This window comes from Drosophila montana, unplaced genomic scaffold (assembly GCF_035044405.1).
Source record: "Drosophila montana isolate Dmon_TW-CO22-7 unplaced genomic scaffold, ASM3504440v1 contig_2582_1, whole genome shotgun sequence".
Taxonomy (NCBI): Eukaryota; Metazoa; Arthropoda; class Insecta; order Diptera; family Drosophilidae; genus Drosophila; species Drosophila montana.
Genome location: NW_026997445.1, coordinates 236692 through 258125, shown reverse-complemented (window position 1 = coordinate 258125; position 21434 = coordinate 236692). Strand labels below are relative to the sequence as shown.

The 21434-nt window shown below is 38.7% G+C and overlaps 1 protein-coding gene across 1 annotated transcript in view; it reads right to left on the bottom strand.

Moving 5' to 3' along the window:
- The window catches only part of Piezo (piezo), a 41750-nt gene that overhangs the window by 8683 nt on the left and 11633 nt on the right, over positions 1-21434 (bottom strand). Inside the window, exons 2-17 of the mRNA XM_064683148.1 lie at positions 13970-14214; positions 12770-13034; positions 12401-12702; positions 11351-11477; positions 11121-11240; positions 10887-11049; positions 7716-7952; positions 6836-7033; positions 6193-6752; positions 5486-6128; positions 4919-5411; positions 4052-4859; positions 3822-3979; positions 2597-3616; positions 1193-1338; positions 21-344 (exon numbers count right to left, since the gene is read on the bottom strand). Of these exons, the coding sequence (XP_064539218.1) occupies positions 21-344; positions 1193-1338; positions 2597-3616; positions 3822-3979; positions 4052-4859; positions 4919-5411; positions 5486-6128; positions 6193-6752; positions 6836-7033; positions 7716-7952; positions 10887-11049; positions 11121-11240; positions 11351-11477; positions 12401-12702; positions 12770-13034; positions 13970-14033 (5628 nt within the window). The 5' untranslated portion in view covers positions 14034-14214. The remainder of the gene's footprint in view (positions 1-20; positions 345-1192; positions 1339-2596; positions 3617-3821; positions 3980-4051; positions 4860-4918; positions 5412-5485; positions 6129-6192; positions 6753-6835; positions 7034-7715; positions 7953-10886; positions 11050-11120; positions 11241-11350; positions 11478-12400; positions 12703-12769; positions 13035-13969; positions 14215-21434) is intronic.

Sequence of the window (21434 nt, the reverse complement as noted above, 5' to 3'; positions counted from 1 at the left end):
TTTTTTTGCTGCACACTCACAACTGCCTGAACTGGAGGCGGCGTTTGGGTCTCGAGCAGCGTCTGACTGCGTCGACCAAAGTCAACCGGCTCGGAGAGCGTCGAGGTGCGCACGCCAACGTCACACTCAATGGTATCATCATCATCATCACCACCATCACCATGATTGTTGTCGGGCACGTCATCAACCATGTGATCCACACCAGCCACCAGCTCATCCCGCTCATCCAGACTATAGGCGGCCATATCCTTGAGCGCTATGCGTGAGCCCGGCTCGGAGGCATAGGAACGCTCGCGCATATACAAATGACGACGATACTCCGCATCGTTTAGATCCTTCCAAACCTTTTTTGTTTTGTTCATTTGTGTGGCAACAATGTCAGTGTTGGAGGTTGGCGTAATTTATAAGGGAATTTTACAACAGATTATGGGTATATGTATATCAAGGCTGCAAACTAGCTGCAAGCCCCATCGGTCCGGTATCATACCATAATATTTGCATTAACTAAACCTTTGCCACAGACTATGAGAAATGTATTCTTGCTTTAGTTCGGTACATATGGTCCGATCTTTATGAAATTTTCAGGGCATAAATATGGCATACGAAAGTTTGTGTATACCAAAGTTCTGCCTTACAATAGTTGGGGGAATATTTAAAAGTATAGTAGATAAACCTATATATTATGGTTAGTGTATGTAGCTCTTATATATTTTTGAATATATTATCAATCATTTGAAATTTGTAGAAATTCTCGGTTAAAAATAATAAGCTTCTTCTGCATATCAACTCGATTTTATTATATAGTTTCTTATGGTCAGACAGAAGGCGGTCATTGGCAGATCGACCTGATCAAGGTTATATAAACTTTATGGGAAAGATGCTTTCTTTTGCCTATTACATACCTTTACCCATTTTTAATGGGTTCAGGCTATACAAATTATTATAAAACATTATCCGGAGGGAAACTTAGTTGCAACAAAAAATATATATACTTTTTCACAACTTAAAATTATTTACACTTTCTTATGAAAACCCTGATTCATATATACAAAACATAAGGGCGAGACATTGGTTTGCAGCCATGTTATATAGTATATCACATGCATACAGCATGCCTTAGGTTTTTAGAAATAATACTCAATAATTGAGTTTGGCTGGAATAGAGAAGTTGTTTTCAGAGTAGTTCACTTACATCGTATAGCGTCTTGCGTCGCTGCATTTTCATTTCGCTTTCCGTTATGTTTTCCTCCTCGAGAAAATCAATCTCATCGTGTATTAAATCCAGCTCGAACTTGTCATCCATTTCCTCAAACATATAATAGTCGCCGGCGCGCGTAGCTTTTGAATTCGAATTAAGTAAAATAAAATATTATAAGGGGCATATGGGAAATACTAAAGCTAATGACAACATTAAGATATGGCTAAAATATGATAATAAATATGTTATTTTTACAGGGTAGCACGCAAAAACTGCAGCTTAGAGCAACATTCATGCAGCTTTTATAAACATATATATATATATAGATATATAATTTGATATATATTAAGGCTAATAGATAATATACAAGGCAAGACAATATCGGCATGATGTTGCTGTATCGATCTATAGCGATCTTTATATATGTTTAATGTTTTTATTATGGGCTTTATGATGATTTAAATCAAGCACAACAAACAAAATGAAAAAAAAACACAAACTTTACCATGTGGATGCAATTTAATTTCCTTCCTTCTGCGTACTGTTGGTGCAGGAAGTGGATAACCATGGTCTATAATAAAACGCACACACAAACAGATGTCAAAATGAAAATAAATGATAAAACAAATAAGTATAGAAATTAAATTATAATTATAATAAATATATATATTTAATCGGCAAGCCGAAAGCTTCAAAGGTTTTTTGCTGCATTTTTTTTTAATTATTAAATATATAATTATTTTTTATTAATACAAAACTTTCAGAATATTTTTAACCACTTTTTATACTTTCTGAGTCATTGCATGGTTCAAGCAATAAAATGAGAATCACATAGAAGAGCGTAGCTAAATAAAATTTAAATTTGAATAGGAATTTTTTGCAAATCCAAAAGAAACTATATTTAAAACTTAAAAATTACTAAATATCAAGTTTATCAAATATTTGCTTTAACAATTTTTCTGTAGCAAAAATATAATTTTTAAAGAAATTTTTAGCAATAAGGAATCATAAATAAAGCGCGTAGTAAACGGTTTCAAGTAGTAGTAAAGCACACAGAGAAGAATATGGAATCTTGACCGTATCATAGGATATATAAATAATGTATAGATAGTTCATATATTACACTTGTATAAGCGCGCATAGCCCAAAGAACGCTTTAAGCATTGATAAGACGAATCAATGCAGATTTGTATAATAAAAGTAAAACCTCTAGAAAAGTGATATTTACATATGTTGTTTTGGTCATTGTAGTTGTTTTTGTTGTTGTTGCTTGAGGCCTGCTACACACGGCCTCAATGAGTTTTATTGCACGCACATTGAACAAAATCTTTATACAAAGTTCCAGTTTAAAATAAATAAAATAGATAAAAATGTTAAATAAGAAGATTCATCCAATACATGGTCCATGCAGCAGTGCGGGCTCATAGAAGGCGCACATCAGCGACTCCATATAGTAGACCGTACCGACGGGTCCCCAGCTATGCGGCCGTTGGGCAGCCTTTAATGCAGCCTCATCCCTGGCGCCGGACAAATTGCTGGTGCGACGCTGACGCGCCTGTGCCTCGTCCATGGAGTAGCTGGCATTGCCCATGCTCAGATGGCGACGATGCAGCGATTTCTGACGCATTGTGACCAGCTCCTCATGCTCCGCAGACTGCGAGATAAGAGCGAGGGTAATCGGTGGCACAGTTATTGCTGATGCTGATCTGATCTTTACCAGGTTCTGTTTTAGGGGCGAACACTTAATGGACACCGTTTCGTTCCAGGAGACGGCGGCATTTGTGGACGACTGTCGGCGATGCTGACGCCGCAGATTGGGCGTCAAATTCACTGAGCTGGCCCCACTGGTGGCCAAGGCTGTGGCATATGAGGCCAGCGGCGGCAACAAGGTGTGCATGGTCGATTGCCCACTCTGCTCCGAGGGCGCCAATCCCAATGAAATTCGTTTGGGCTCCAGGAAACCTTCGGTGAGTAGCGCGGAGAGCGCATCCGTGCTTGGCGTGTTGGGCTTCGAGGAATTCAATTGGCATATTGAAATTGAAAACATATTTCCGGGCTGGGCACTTACAGCTGTTGTGGTTACCGTAGCCGGACGTTTTGCATCCAAAGGAGTTGGTGGCGCGTTAGGCTCGTCGCTGAGTGATTGCACATCCGCATAGTTCAAATCCTCGTCATCGCATAACATTATATTAATCTCCGGCTCAATGATGACGGCTGCATCGGCGCTATCGACGCTTTCGGCGCTGCTGCTGCTGCTCGAGAGCATGGATGCCCGCGCCGGCGAGGATGTGCCCGAGCTGCTCTTGGAGCTGGGGCCATCGGGCGTTTGATAGCCCGAGCCTTGGCAGGAGACAAAGCTGCTTTGATGCGCCAGCGGCGCTGCCTCGGCCAGGCTTTGCTCCAAGGGCGTGCGTTGCCCTGGATATTTTTTTTTATATATTTGTTTTTTAAGCCCCAAGTCAAGGATTAGTTGGAAGGAGCACAAACACACACGCGCGCGCGTTAATACAAACACGAGACGACAATTTCCACGATACAAAATACAAAATTGAGAAATCGCAACGCGACGAAAATAAAAGCCGACCATCAAAATGAAAAATCAACAAATCCAAGGCCGACTTACCATCAAAGTGGGTCTGTTTGTCCAGTGGACGCAGCATCTTCTGTTGTGTGGCACGTATGCGTTCCATTTTGCGCTTGATCTTGTGCAGCACTTGCTTCTCATGGTCATGACGATGGGCAATTTGCTTCTGCCGCAGGCTCTCAATAATGTCCGCGCCTCTGCAAGAGAAAAATGATAGGAAAATAAATCAATTATTCAGGATCAAGCCGAGGGGCATGCGAAAGCCCTACCTGGAGGCGAGTATATTGTTCGCCTTGGTGTCCGTGATGATGTGACAGAAATAATGCGACTTAAAGATCCGCAACTGAAATATGATAAACGCAAAACAAATCGCATCCCAGAGCAGCACAATTTGATGCGTGATCTTGGGGCAGCCATCGGGTCCAATCAGTAGATCCGTCTCATCGGGCGGCACCAGCTCCTGCTCCTTGAGCACATTGCTGGTGCAGGTAATGCCCAACATATGCACCAGCCAGCAGCAGTTGTTGGTGAGCGGCGTCATAAATAAACAGCCCGCCATTTGGAAGCTCGTCTTGATCAGTATATTGGCCACATTGAAGGCCAGCAGCCATTTCCAGCGGCTGATGATCGTTTTGATGGGACGCAAATAAAAATCAGAGCCCTGCCAGAGGAACACAAAGGCGCCAATCAAATAGCCCAGCGCCAGCAGATCCGCTATATTAGTGCCGGCCAGAAAGACCACGGCCAGGGTGAACCAATAGAAGCCACACAAAACGCCATTCTTCAATATATCCGAATAGTTGCGTATATAGGAGCAGAAATCATGCGTGGGATTGTCAAATGGCACACGTCCCAGCTGGGCAATGTCCGCAATTACGCTGCGATTGCTGCCACCGGGATAATCATCATTGGTGGCATATCGCTGCTCAATGCAGAAGATGCTCTTCTGGCGATTCAGTATGATGAGCACAATGAAATCGAAGATCAGCTTGGGCACATGATTGAAGTGCAAGGCGCCCGGCAGCATGGTCCAGCGTTGAATGCTCTCGCCAAAGGATCCCTCATCCCACGGATACACTGTAAGCATTTGAACCTTTAGCTAGGGTATATTGATATAAAAATAAAGCAAAACCTACCCATACACCAGCTAGGCGGCAGACCCACCAAAACAATATACTGCAGCAGTATGGAGATGGCGAAGAAGGTCTGGAATATGCCCCACATTTTGGCACACTGCGAACGCTTCAGCAGTAGGATTACAACCAGCCACAGTGCATAGGCTACCGCGACAATATCCTGTCTGTACGTAATGGTCGAGACCAGGGCTATTAGCGATATCTCAATGCCGAACTTATAAAAGCCAAAGTTCAACAAATACTTGGCCAGCCCAACCAAATCCTTCTCAGCATCGGCGCGCGTGATATTCTGGAAGAGCAGCTTTGGCTGATTGGCGCTAATCTCGCCAATCTTGACGCGCATCTGAAGCTGGCGCAACGATATGACCGCGTGCATGGTGACAATCACCATGTAAATGATGTAGGTGCGCAGCAGACCCATTAGACCGCCCTCGAGTTTGTCGGCCTTGTTGAGACCAACCCATTCGGCATTGTTGGCGGTGCGATTGTCCGCCTGTGGAGGGAGACATGCGAAAATTGTAAATTATTTGAAGCACAACAGGGATTAGGTATGTGCAGGACACTCACGCAGGTGACTCTATATTGCGAATGATCCAAATACTCGATCTGATAAATCATCTTGGACAGCACAATGATGGTAACTATAAAGCTAATCAGGCGACTGATTACCACCTGCACCGCCTTGCGAGAGGTGGCGCCCAGCACACAGAAGCCCACAAAGACAATATGGAGGACGCATACTTCGCTGACGCTGCACACGAAGGCCGCTATATAAACGGCCTTCATGATGTGCAGCTCCAGGAATCGCCAGAAGACGGTCTTGAAACGCTTGAATATGTACTCCGATTTGTTTTTGATCTTGCGGAACGAGATGCGCACCAAATCCCGTACCGATGTCTCAAAATCGGTGGTGGTAGCAACGCCCGTTACGCCCTCAGCTGTGGGGCCAACGGAACGGCGCAAGGAACTGGCGCTGCCGCGACGCTTCAGTGGCGGTGCCTCCAAGGCGCCTGTCTCTGTCCGCTTCTGTTGTGCGGCGGCGGCGCTGCCTTGTGCCCCGCCAGACGTGGGCTGCTGCTGCAGGGAGGCAATGAAGCGCTTGTGGAAGTAATGCACCTGTATGACAGTCAATATGACAATAATCGTTGGCGACACCAGGTGCAGGAACAGATCTTTAGTCTTGTATAGCTTCAGGCCAATATCAGCTTGCCTGCAAAAAGATGAAGACTTATTTCAAATAAAATTCAGCATTGGATTTGGTTGACTTAACGTACAGCGTTTGGGACACATTGAGATAGTCCTTCCAGTAGGTGTCAAACTTATCAAATTGATATGTATAGATCAATATCAATATGGACATGGCGTAGAAGATTAAGAACAGCCAAAAGCCGTACATGATCTTAACCCAGGCCTTGGACGATGATTGAAACACCAGCAAGAAGAATAGGAACAATGCCATATAGCAGATGCGAAAGCCGGTCATATCCTCGCCCGTAATGGCGCACAAGAAGATGACCAACACCAGCAGCCAGATCCAGAGGCGCACCAGCAAATTCTTAATCACATCGCCAGCTTTTTTTAGGAACTTTGAGGTCTTCTTGCCATCGTTGATGAGGTAGGTGGAGCCCGCCGAGCCCACGGTTATCTGCAACGGTGCTATAATGTCCGCCAAGGTGCTATCACGGCGTCTGTCCCGCTTCTCCTTGAAGAACTGACGCGACGTCACCCAGAACATTAGCACAAACGCGGTCTTCACTATCAGCGGCACACACGGACGCATTTGATTCTCAATGGGTCGCTCGAAGCCAATCTGTTGCAGATTTATGCCCGCCGTCTGCGAATATATATGGATGTACAAAAAAAACAAAATATTCAATATATATGCGCAATAATCGTTTGGTAGGGGAGGGAACTTACTGAGACCTTGGTCGGCAGCTCGTCGTTGTTCAGATCCATGCCATAAATATATTGGGCTACCAGCAACAGCTCCGCATACAGCACAATAAATGGACTGGAACGCATCATGGCCTTGCGCTGATTGGGTATCATCCACAGCACATTCGCCCACAGCAGCAGCACAAAGGTCAGCCAGCTGTGGTAGACTATGGACCAGGCCTAAAAAAGGATACAATATAAGATTTATAATTGAAATATATTATTTGTTTTATATTTAATATATACATATACATAACAATATAAATAATAATCATAATAATCAGAATAAATTCACTCGATATGTCGCAAAATTATAAAATTATATTTAATAAAAAAATGAATTAATAATATTTTCAATTGGAAATTGTCTAAGAAAAATTTGTTTTCCATTATTCAACAGTCTACTTTAAACATTTAATAACTTTAAATAATAAATTGTTTTATATATATATATTTTTTTTTAATTTTATTTTTATTTATTTAAATTATTTACTATATTTTCTTTGGGAATTCGATGTAAGCACAACATATTATTAATTTTTTTTATGATTAAACAAAAGCAATATTTAAAAGCATTGAATATTAATAATTTTATATAGTTAGTAAATATTCACATCTTTAATATAATTGTTTAGGTTTATTTGATCAATTTTAGTAGTTTGTTTAGTTTATTTCGTAAATTTCGCATATTTACGCAGTTTTAGGTATATTTTAATAACTCTTTTCTCTAGCTACATTCAAGCCTTCATTTGTAGGGAACATTTTTAATTTAAAAAAAAAAGGTTGACAAATGTATATTAATAAATATACATATATATGAAAAGGTCGCGACATATTTATATAGAAAATCTACAAAACTTACCATCATCAGAATATTGGTGAATATATAGCTATTCTGATAGATGAAACCGCCGACGCTGACAAAACCGTATGAGATCTGATCGAGTATGGAGGTGGTATTATTCTCATGCTCGGAACGTCTCTCCAGCGAGTCCAGCTGTATATCATTGCCACGTGAACCACTGGAAGCCGTCGGAACCGCACCGCCGGACTCCAGTGCCGGGGGCGAGCGCGCCTTGCGTGTGCTCTGACGCACCAGCTGAGAGAAATATCAGAGATTAAAGAGATTTTTAGCTAACAAGACGATACCAGGGAATTATATATAGATAACATATAGACAGAGAAAAGGAAGAGTCAGCTACGTAGTTTATGGCAGGCTGCAAGTGTTAATGTAACATACTAACTAAAACTAGGTGAGTATATTAATTAGTTTAGCTATATACAGACGACCCGAAGCACATACACACACACACACGCTCACGTCTGATATGTTGGAGTTAAATGTTGTTAGCGTTACGCAACTATGAGTTAAGGTTATGATAAATACAACTGAAGGATTCGACAATTAGTATCAATGTTAGACAAATACAATTAACAATTACAATTGAACAATTATGGTTTTAGACTAGTTAGTTACAGTTAGCTAGTTATGATAGATAGCTAGGTAATTATGTAGATAGAGATGGTTTCTTTTAAGAGTTAACTAGGCTAGGGTTAGTTTTATTTTTGGGATTTGGGAGGTTTCTTAGTAGCGAATAGTGGAGTTAGTTTACGTACAGGCGTCGTCTCAGTCGGTTCATTTAACGTTGCACGCTGTTCACGGCGCAAAGAAACCTAAAGCAGAAGAGGTAATAAAAGAGAGAGCGTAAACAAAAATCAACGAAAAGACAACAAACAACGTAAAAGAAATGACAAAAAAAAACGAAAGTAAAAATAAAAGAGAAGACCACAAAGCACATCGAAAATAGAAAGAAGAAAACTTATCAAACAGCTGCTTCAAAATTAGCCAAAGGATATTCAAGAATATTGGGCGAAAATCGCTTAGCCCAATTCAGAAACATTAATTGTTAATATTATGCACAGGACATGCTTTTTAAATGCCTTTGATATTTAAAGTAAAGTTTTTAATACACATTTTTGTAGTTAGTCTGAGGTTAATAAGGTGCGCCGGATTCCGAAAAATCTTTCATTTCTTGGGTTTCTTTTTCTCAAAATGAATGGAGCTTTTTATTTTATTATGCTAAACAATTGTTTTCTTTTAGTTTATTACTATATATTTTTTTTTAAATCATTATTATTATTTTTTTTTTTGTTAATTTTTTTTATGCAGTTTTTATTTATTGAATAGCAAACCCAATATTATCAATATGTGAAATTTCGATATTTTACGAATTTGTTAAATTAAACGGCTAATTAAATGTTCAATAATTTAGAAATCATATAAATTAAACAAAGAATTCAATTATATAAATAATAAATAATAAAATAATAAATAGGCGCATTTGGAGCCGAGTTCTAAATAACGAGTCCGAATATTATCTACTATATTTTCAAAAAACACATTTTTTGAAAAGTTGTCATAAGGAAAAAGTCGACCGAAAATGTGGCCTATAGAAATGTTAATGGTCTAAAAAATAGCATTAGAATTTTTAATGAATTAGTTTGCTTAAGAACTTAAAATTAATGCATTAACAATTCTAATGCTTGTTTCTATTTCATTTCTATTTTAATAACATTGCAATAAGATGAAGAATTTATACAAAAGTAGGATTATGAATTTATAAATTTTAAATATTAATAATTTTATTATTTACTTTGTTTATAAGTCGAGACGTATTTTAAACTCTTTACCCAATGCGCCGTTTTGAAAAGATTAAAAAAAAAGAAAATTCGAAAACAACTAAAATCTTTGATTTTAATTAAACCTATAAACTCTTTTTCAGGCATTTAGTTTTAAAGTAAGTTACGAATAGCTAAAAGCAAACATTGCTTATTTATTGTTCGGAATCCTGGACAGGTCCGAAGTTAGTTAGATTTTCCAAAGTTTCTAATTAGTTTCCGAAAGTTGCAATATATATGGGTTAAGTTATAACCGCACACACACACACACACACACACGCTGCAACAGAACAGAATCGATTGGGTTCTACTTAGAGCTTATCGATATATATATATGTATAGATATACATATATATTTGAAGAGCAACTCCCGTCAGCTGTGACTGCTGCATCCGCAACCAATTCCTATCAACTCTTTTGCCTCACATACACACAGACAGGCACACCCACAGCCACACGCTTACACTCAAACGCTGTGGGCGACTTGTTGTGGCGCCTCCGCTACCGGCACTGGAGCTATCCTTGCGACTGCTACCGGAGACGCCGCCGCGTGTTGCCTGCGACGTGAGCAACGAAAGCTGACGGTTGATTTTGTTGTTGGTGTTGTTGCTGCCGCTGCTGTTGCACTCGAGCTGCTGCCCAAAGGCGGTGGCAGGCTTCGGCTCCAGCTGATTGTTGTTGTTGTTGTTGTTGCCGGTGACAGGTGGCAGTTGCAAGTTGGCAGGTAAAATGGCAGGTAAACGTGGCAAGCGGCAGCACGGCGCAATGGATTTTATTAGGTTAGTGACGAGTCATTGTTGTTGTTGTTGTTGTTTTTGTGGCATGTTGTTGTGTTCGTGCATGCGTGTGCGTAAAAGTTGAAAGTTTGTATATTGTGTTAGGTTATTAAGTTGAGAAAAGCACCAAAAATTGTCCAATGCATTGAGAGCAGCAGTAGAAGAGCAGCAGGAAAATCAGATAGAGAGTTGTTCAGTAACCAATGTTAGTTCGAAAAATATTTGTTTAATAATTATAATAAGAAAGAAAGTAATCTTCGAGGTACCATTGACAATATACCCTTGCAGATAACTGGAAAACATATCGCATGTTTTTTTATATATAGTTTTTTTAAACTAACTAAAGGTTTGCCCGTTTGTTGTATCTGTTTGCCTTGAATGCCTGTTGAATAAATGCCTTCATGAATAAATGTATTTTTCATGTCTTTATTGGTAAGGTAGGTAAAGAAAACAGACAGACATACAGACGGACTTGGCTCTACCTTAAATAATTGAAGATGAAACCAGGGTATCCTCTGCAAGGGTATTAGAAAACATGCAGCTTCAGCTGCAGAAAAACTAAGCCCACAGACACTTACCCGCGGCTTGATGAGATGCTTTGTGGTCAGCGCCAGCGCAAAGTAGGCAAAGAACAAGGCGAACGGATTCAGATACGAGTCCAGGGAGAGTTTATTATTGTACAGCAGGATGCGTATATCCGGCACGCATTCGGACTCAATGAGCGGCTCCAGGCCAATCAAACTGTCGTGCGAAATAAAGGTGGTTTTAGTAGAGCTTCGCAAAAGGTTGCTGTCGGACTGTGCCGGACTTACCGTGCGGTCAGGCTGGTGTTATTGAGATGGCTCTGCATCCAGGGCGTCTGATAGGAAACAATGCACAGCGAATGCAGCACAAGGACGACCATCACGCAGCGCAGCAGCAAAGCAAAGCCACTAAAAAATAAAAAAAACAATAAGAAGAGAAAAACAAAGGATAGAGTATTAGAGTGAGGTGTGAAGAGGATGCAATTGATTTGATTGCATCTGGGTGGAGGGACACGCACCGTTGCAGCGTCTGGCAGGTTGCCCAGTAGGTGCCCGCCAGCAGGAAAATGAGAAAATAAAAGCCACCCGGCACAGATGGACGCAGTACGGCCGCAAAAAACAATGTGGCCAGGCAGAAAAGAGGTGCTGCAAAAAAAATAAAAAGAGTATATGAGTATGCATTAGTAACCATGTGAGAGGCAGTCGAGGATTAGGTCCGCTACAGTACATTTCTGTCTATCCCTGCAGATCGGGCTCTAGGCCATTAGCTGGTTTCAGTTAGTTTTGCACAGCTTACACTAATCTATTGCATTACAGCTGCTGCGGCAGAGTTTTTCAAATAAATAACATTTGTTACTTAAATTAAAAATGGTTTACAGATTAAATATAAACCAGGCATGGAGACTTTTACTAATACACATAAAATATAAATAAAATACGAACCAAAAAATTAAAATTACAACTTTTAAAACTGTATCTAAAAGCTAAAGACATATTTGTTTATTTTAATGCAACTAGTTTGCTTGCTTACATTTCCACACATTTTCTTGGATTTTATTAACAGCGTCAATTTAAAAGCTTTGATTGAAAATAGCTTCCTCTTTTCATTTTAACCTAAGTCTAGTTAACATTTACATCCGAATTTTAACATATGTGAAACAACAGAATCCCCAGTCAGTCTGTTAAAATATCATTTGCTATTAACAGCGTCGCTTAAACATGAAAGTGACTAAATACCTCCCCTTTTCAGATTATTTTAAGCCCAATTATGTTGTTTAAATTCTGTACATTTTACAGTACATTTTACAATATCAGTTTGGTTTTCGTTCCAACTAAACCCTATTTAACATTAACAGCGTCACAATTACAGCATCCAGTCCCCAACAGCTGCCTCTAAGCCGTTAACAGCAGCCGCTTTCAATTGTATTGAAACAAAATTAACAAATGCTGCATTTGCTGAGCAGCATTCAAACTCAAGCTTAAGTTATATTAGTATTTTTTCTTACAAAATTATCATAGTTGCCTTAACAGACTGAGTTTAACATCGTGTTAGAATTAACATCACTTACATATCTTGATCAATCCCTCAAAGTGTATGTGCTGGCTGATCATGGAGACGCGTTTGCGTAGCTGCTGCTGCTGTTGTTGCAGCGGCGTGGTGGCAGTTGCCTGTTGCACATCGGCGCCGTTGGAATCGTTGGCCGCCTGCTGGTTAACAGCATGCTCCGACTGCGATTCTGGCAGTTCGCCATTCTCCAGCTGCTCGGCACTCAGCGTTTGTGTGGCCAAGCGCTTCACGCTGAGATATGAGGCCAGCGCCGTGGTAAAGACCAGAACCTCCGGTGCAAGCCACTCAACGATGGCCGTGGGCCTGCGAAATAAAAGACAGGTTAGCCATTGCGTATATAATGGCATATCCATATGGTTAAGCAACTCACTGCAAGTTCACGAAACTCATGAAGCCAATGTGACGCAGCAGTCGCTCGCTGAAGGAGCAATCGTAGATAGGCAACGAGACGCTCACAGCTGCCACCTGAAGGGCAATGTGTCCCAGCAGCACAAAGGTGCTCAATGCCACCAGGATGATGAAGAAGGCGGTGACGGAACCCTTGAAGTTGCGGCGGGTTGCGAGTGGTATGAACGGCGACATGAAGAACATTAACATGTACACAAACGATATGCCCACCGGCCGCATCAGCGAAGCTGTAAAGAGGAACCAAATCACAGCTCAGAATTGGAATTGAGCAAATATTTATGTTGGGGTTGCCGAAGATTTAATACCCTTTCTATAACTCAACTTCTGATTGATTGTTTCTATACACCTAATGAAGAATGTACTTAATTAATTGCAAAAGTAAGTAATCAAAAGGAAAAATGAAGGTCGAAATATGTAATCGGAAAATGTAATTTTTGTATCGTTTCTAAATACATATATTTAAATATGTTACTTAAATGTGAAAAATTATTGTTGTCCAGCAGTTTCTTTTTCTTAGTTAAAAAACATTAACGAATAATTTATATTTATTAATAATTCATTGAAAAATATTCAAGAATGAAATAATGAAAATTTTAAATTTTTTATCTCAGTCTACTTGTATTATTAATAGTATTTCACTAAGAATAGTTTCTTATGTCAGGAATAAATTTCGTTTTTTCCTAAGGAATATTCCGATGCTGTTAGGATTTAACTCATATATTGGGAATATATAAAGATAACTAACGCTAACTTTGATTGAAACATCTCAGAAAAAATAAGTTTTTTATATAAGAGCTATAATTTTGATCAATTATCTCTATGAGAGCTTTATGATATTTTCAGACGATTTTTCCTAAATGCTAATTGCATACTTAAACTCATAAATGCAAAGTTTGGTTAAGATATCTTGAAAAACAAGACTGTCAGTTGGAATGTAGATGATATATAGGGATAGGATCTGCGCAAGTTCGTCAGACCTACGCACAGTTGTATTTAGATATATGTAAAAGAAAAAAATAAATTTACACATAGACAGACGGATATGGCTATATAGACTCGACTGTTAATACTGATCTGAGATATGTATATTTAATGGTTACTCCTTCGAATAGCCCCTGAAAGGCAATAAAAGTGATTAGTTGACAGTATTTTATGCACTTACCCAACACGAGCACAGCCGGCACAACGACGCGCTGGAGCACAAGGCAGGCATAGCTGAAGGCCATCTTGATGGGAATGGGGATGCGGCAGTGTGGCAACCAATGGACGTTGTCGTTGCGCGACTCCTGTTCACGTTGCGGCTGATCCTGTGCCCCTTGGCCGACTCATTCATAAAACTTGCAGGCGCAACGGCAATTGCAATTTCTGACGGCCACCGCTGTGTGAGGAGGACGCAGCGCAGCGCAGCTGGAAACGCAAAAGTGGGTAGGTGGAAAAAATAAATTAGAAATTATATTAGATAAGCGACAGCTGGGGCAGCGCGGGGCCGGGCTGTTGCACAACCAGTCGCACAACAGGGGCGGCAACTGTCAGAACATGTCCTGCCCTAATGGCAACTGGCAAGAGGAAGCGCTGAAAGTGCAGCCAAGCGAATGACTGCTCCCTGTTGCGCCTGCTGCTTGCCTGGCAGCCACTGTCAGCCCGGCTGTCAACCAACCCATACCAGCCCCCATACCACACATACACCCCCCCTCGCTCTTAAAGCCTTAAGTAGTTGCCAGCAACTGTTTAATCTTTGGGCTTAAAAACATTAACTTGGTTTTAATTACAACTAAAAAACAACAATAAACAAACTGTTTTGGCAGTCGAGAGTTGGGCGCGTCCGCTGCGATAAGCACACACACACACACCATCATGTACATTTTGTGGGCGTGTCCCGGCCCACAAAGACAGTAGTCAGTGGCACGCCATTTCCACTTGGGTTGGGTTAGTTTCAATTTTCCTTTTCCGCTTGGCTTTTATGTTTCGCCGTCTTGCGGGGATTGGGGATTGGCCGCCATTATTAGTCGCACAATTGTGCGCCATTTCACAGGACATGGAGCACACATACACACACACACACACACACACACACACACACAACCACACACACACAGGATCTACACGCCTGCCCTAAGGCGAAACGTGTAATTGACATTCAATGTGCAACATTATGTGGCATTTATTTGCATGCGCTTACGATAATGTCAAGCAAAATTGTAGACTTTCAAGGAAATCGAACAAATTACAAGCTCATCAAGTCGGCTAGTTTTATGGTAAGTATCTATATATAAAGCATGGGAAATGTTTTCATGATGCCAATAGACAAATGCTACGATTTCGGAATGATAATAAGCCTCTAACTGAGACAACGTCAAATAAAGTGGCTTGAAATTCCAGTATCTATAATAGTATAACAGTATATAATATAATAATTTTATATAGTAACGTAATAGTATAAAAATAAAGTTAGTTTTAGTCAAAAATGTTTAAATTATAAGCCTCTTTTAATACAATAATTAATTAAACATTACATCATTATTCAAAATGAAAAAAATTATAATAATTACAAAATCAATTTGGAGAAAAAATCATGTTCGTGACGTCATTTTGCTGGGAATTTAAATACTGAGAAGACCTCAATTAACTTCAGCATTAAAAAAAAAAAACTATAAGCAATGCCAACAATAAAAAATAATTTTACCTTCACCAGAACAACAATAAAAATTAAAAACAAAAAATATAACGTAATTAAGCATGTGCGAAACATTTTAATTTTTCATTAAATGAAAAGAATGAAATGAACAAACAAAAAAAACAACAGAAAAGCTTCTCAAAAGCGTATATGTAAATGTATGAATGTGTGCGCTGCCGCTGCCGACGTCAATGTCGACGCTTCTCATTCAAACACATCAACATAATATGGGCTAATAAGAGAGCAAAAAATTTGAGTGCACACAAGCACAATCAAGCCGACACAGTGAGAGCGGAAGAGATAAAGAGAGACCGGCAAAGCTCAAGTGTTACCGCCACCGCCCGCGCCTTTTTAGATAAACAGACAATGGCTAGACGAAAAAAGTAGGCTATAAAAATAGTAGTAGGCACATGAAAAAGTAGTTTTTCAGTAGTTGGCTGCCCAAGCAGATGCCTAATGGCACAATAATGTGAACGAGGGTGCGGCAGATTGGGCTACTTAATGCACACTGGCAGCCATAAGTAAGCGTATACAAATGGGTATTACCCAACGATCAAGTAACTTGAAGCACTCAGACAAAATACTAGCCATAATAGTGCCATTAAAGTAAACATGAGTAAACTTTAGAAATAACAGTATGAATGGTAAATATGTATCCTCTGATGATTGTGGCTGGTCTGAATAAGGGAAATTTAACACCTGTTGATTGTAGGCATCTTTTAAGAGAGCAGTGTAAAAATTATCATTCCAACAAAAATTGCTTAAAATATATTTTGAATTGAAATATTAGCTAAGTAAATGAATAAACAAATTTTTTGATATATAGTGGGTGTATAAATAATTCTGAAATAGCAGCTGCGTCAGATATAGGCCCATTCGGGCCTAAAATACTGCGAAAATACATAACATGTATTATAATATGTATTATTATAATATGTATGAATATTATTAGCATGTATATCGCATCCAATTTTGGAGCTGGCGACTAATATATATAACATATACAATAGATTACTCGATCTTTTGAAGATCGGACTGAAATATTTCTATCACACTCAACCAAAATCTGTATATAGATTTGCAGTTATTATATTAACTAATCCCAATAATAATCCCTTATCCCGTGAACAGAACATTGCGCGGTCGGGTACGACGCTCTTGCTTGTTTTTTCCTTTGTTTCGAAGAACAGAGGTTTTCTTAACCTATAGACATAAGTTTTTAGCATAGATGTATACAAGTTTTTTAAGTAATCAAAATCCGTTTGATGATCTATGATTTATGAAATACTTAATCAAATAACTTATCGATAATAGATTGAACAACAAATGTTTACATTCCTAGAATATGCGTTTAAGAATCCAAAAAAGTCTTGATATAAATGAATGTTTAATAGATGTAAAAAATGGGTATTATTTCTATATATATATGTATATGTATGTATATATATGTATACTATATGAAGTTGTCAATATACATATTTCTCAGCAAAGATTTGTTAGATCTCACAAATACTATAAAAACTTATAAAAAATTTGTTTTCCTCTGTTTAAGAACTTGTTAACAGCGTTAGATCATAATTTTTAACCCAAATTAATAATGAATAAGCTGTATGAGTGTTAAACCGGTCTGTTGCATCATCACAGCTGAATAATACGCTGAGCATCTGAGACTTTGGCATCCACGGTTGTATGGAATGGGAGCCACAGTTGGCGCCTCTTATCGTATCGAATGGGTGTGGCTGTGGGCGAACTTCGTCGGGGGCTCGGGAGCTCTGGGGCACGTGTTGCGCATTGACACAGACATTGAATGCGGCGGGAGTCGTTATGTCGCTTGCCTTTGTAATCATAACAATGGCCCCAATTCCCCTCCCCCTCCCTCCACACACACCCGCCCAGCACTCAACCCTGCCAGGGAATTGAATATGAAATGCCAAGCTGATGCCAGACTTGATGCTATTTGCCAGCAATTCATTTGCTGTGCACGCATCGTATTGGCATATCAAATATATATATGTGTATTTATGCATATATGTAGATAGATATAAATGTAGATTCTGTGTGGGATATTGTTTTGGCAGCTGGCAGATGCCAGCCTATTAGCTTTTTGAGGCTAGCAAAATGACGTTTGGCCTGTTGCTATTTCGATTTCAATTTCAATTATAATGTTTATTTATGTTGCGTTTTTGCTGAGAAACACAAGTAGCCATTTGCATACCCTGTACGCACCTAGATGCTGTCAAAGGGGTAGAATCAATTCGATTAACTGCACTCAAAAGAAAATGTGTATGCAACAATATTCTTGGCAAACAAATTTGGCAAATATTAATCGAGAGCGATTTTCTTGTGCAAGCTCCTCACTTAAGTTACAGGGTATTTCCAAGTCGCACATTTTCGCGCAGCGCAATGTTACTTGTTTGTATTCGTTTTCGTTGCCTTTTGTTTCTTTGTCTTACGTTTAAGTTTACTTGGCACACATTTTACATTGGACATTTCATTGGCAACATTGTGTTTGTTTGCCTCCCAACGAAATGTTAATGTTCATGTTGCATTTTGTGGCATGCAATAAATAGCAAGCATATTGTTATAGCACTTGAAATCAACATTTACATTTGTTTAGTCAAATGCCAAGCAGCTGCTGTTGGTCGCAATGCGACCCACATGTCGTATACTTCATGTGCATAGCCTCCAATTGCAATACTTGGAAAAAGTGTCCGTAAAATTTAACGTCTCGTTGGGGCAATTAGCATTTGATTTTCCAATGAAATGTGCAACAAATGGTGTGTGTGAAATATGGCTTATTTATTTATTTAAACTATCTAGCGAAAGAGAATATAATTGAAAGAAAGTAACATAAAACCGAGACGTTCTAATTTGCGAGCGAACACTGTATTAGTCTTTGGTGTCTTTTTTATTTACTTCTATTCCATAAGCTCCAATTCTCTTCACTCCATTCTCCCTTTCACTTTTTTTTACATTTTAAAACATTAGAAGTCCAAAATCTTTCACTTCAAAAATAGTTTTTTTTATAGATGTGTCTTAAAGCATTGATTATTTGTTTACATAAAACTATAATTTTAGGGACATGTTAATAAATGAATGTCTGTTACTAACAGCTGCTTATGTTAACATAACATAGTATGTTAAGCGGTTCATGTTAAGCAGTTCTAATCAAGAGACATATTTTACTACAATTTGTGTATAAATAATGAATAATAATAATTGAAAGTAAACTATATTTATTTATTGTATATTTTATCTCTAGTTGACATGCCTCATTTTCATCTAGTATCATAAAAACCCGTTTTGTCTGACTAATTCTTTTCTGCACTTTATCTTGGAAACGCATTAACATAATGCTTAGGAAATTATATAATAAGCTAATTTATATCCTGCCTGAGAGTATATATGATTATATACTCTCTCTTTCTCTAGCTCTTTCTACGTGGCTTTCCCTCTCTTTTGCTAGTTCTAACCTGTTGACATACCCATTAGTTATATTGAGTTACTTCCAACGGCTGGTTTCATGTTAATGTCAGGCCATAATCCATAGGCCAAACGCCTGGTTGACACTCATTTGACAGTTGGCTGTCATTGACACATACCTCAACTTTGAAGAACAGTGAGGAAAACAGTTGCGTGTCAGTGTCATGAGAAAATGTACGAGCAGTAAAAATAACAATTTGGCTGACCAGCCCAATGATATATGTAGGATAAATGCTTATGGGAGATGGGTAAGTGCGTATTTTCAGCTAAAAAAGAAAAACTCTAATGGAAATTAGCCTTAAAATTCCACATAAAACTGACAACACTTTATGACAGACCAAAAAGTTTATGACATCAAGAAAAAGGTATGCAATGAAATTACGTCAGGTGCCTACAGCCCCTGCCTCGTACAATTCGCCCATTTCCATGACATTTGTCAGTTAAACAACTATTAGGTCACATTAAATTACCTACATTTAACTGAGCATAGTAATTGCGAAATTGTGAAGAGTCGCCAGTTGGCATGCGTATCCTGTACGTGTCCTTTTTATTAAATTAAAAAATATATACATATATATATAGTAGGTATATGTGAAAACAAAAAGGAGCCAAAAACTGCGCTGAACACGTGCCAACCACCTGCAATAAACAAGCCATGAAAATGGACTCGAATCGCGTCGGGGGTTTGTCCATGTGCATCAGCCAAATTGTTTGTCAATGGCGTTACGTGGACCTCCTAATGGGTCAGAGCCACATCAACAGCCAAAGCGCAACACATGTCGTATGTGTAATATACGCTGAGTCCCCCAATACACCCCGCCTCCTCCTCCTACTCCTCCTTCATGCTGTGCCACTAAACTGCAGGACAGCTGCGCACCTCACAACCAGCACAGTGACAGGCGCTACAAATTTATATTATGCTACTGAGAACATTTATGTATTTACAGTGGGCTGTGTAAGTAAAAAACGTGTCAAAAATTCGCGATTTTTAACGAGAATATATTTTACGAAAAAAGTTTGATAAGAGGCTATTTGATGCTGACAAATACTATAATATTTCACTTAGAAAGGAAACAAGAACTTTCTTCTAAAAGTAAATACTCTTTAGACTGTTTAAAAATGTCAACTTATATTTTTTGAATATTTTATATTAAAGCGTTTTCCGCTTTTAAGTTCTATAGAAGTAGAGTTTAAGAAAAAAACCTATGTAATTTTTTAATAAAGATATCATTCAAGTAAAAAGTATACCATATAATATTTGTTCATTTTTAATTTGTGTATACAAAACTAATATAATTACTAATACAATTAATATATATTATAATTTATTAATTTTTTAAATGTTAATTTATATAGGCCCTCGAACCAGCTAAATAGGGATTTAAAAATGTTTACGTTACCAAAACCAACGTTAAACAAATAATTTTAGATACAACAAATTTAAAAGTCATAGTTCCAACCTTTAATTTATCTTTATCGGGTGAACATGATTACAATTAAACAGGAGCTTGGTTTCCGATTATGTTCTAATTTCTAAGCTGTTATGAGAAATGCTCTTATAACAATGGCTGAAAGTTTTATATAAGAACCAAAGTTGCTCTAGAATTCTGCAAATAAAAAATGCAATAACTATAATAAAATATAACAAAAAAAATTAAATTAACTAATCCATAACTAAACACAGACACGAAAACATAAATTTTCTTTGGCAATAATATGCTTGACGCTTTTATTCCATAATTTTGCAAACTGTTCCACTGTGCGGACTGGGCGGGTGTAGGCCAAAAATATCAATGTAGGCCAAGAGCAGCTATAGCGATATGCATTTTATACGCCCGTCCAGCCGTCTGGCCCATCGTCTGTCAGTTTGACTGAAGCCAGCTTGCTGGACCATTAGTTGGCCCCGTTAAGCCCTCCACCGCGTGTGGCATTGGGGGCGTGACTGTGGCAGGCGTAACCACTTTGAAATTAATTTCCCAAGTGAAATTTACGTATACGTAATGTGAAGCGTTCAAAAATGCATTGTTGTTGGTTGGTTGGTGGAACAGATGGACATAAGACCACAACAGCTGACCCAAATCTTGTCCAGCTCAACCCACATGCACTTGCATGACAATTAATGGCTCTTCCACGAGATTTATCGAGCACATTTTCACCCAGTTTTATGGCGATTCTCGCGTTGCTTTTATAATTGAATTAACCCAACCAAAAAAAAATAAAAATTAAATAAAATGAATGTGTCGATATCAAAGTGGAGCATTTCGTGACACTTTGAACTGCCGCTGACCTCTTGAAAAAAAAAGAACAGGAAAATATTATTTCTTTTTATAGCTATGTTCTTTTTTTCGCTGCTTCTCAGTTTTATTTAATTGCCAAGAAAATTGCTTGCTCAGTGAAGAATGTGGTTACAATATTGTTGTTGTTTTATTTTAAAAGGAATTTCTCGTTTGTTGTATGCATTGCGTGTTGT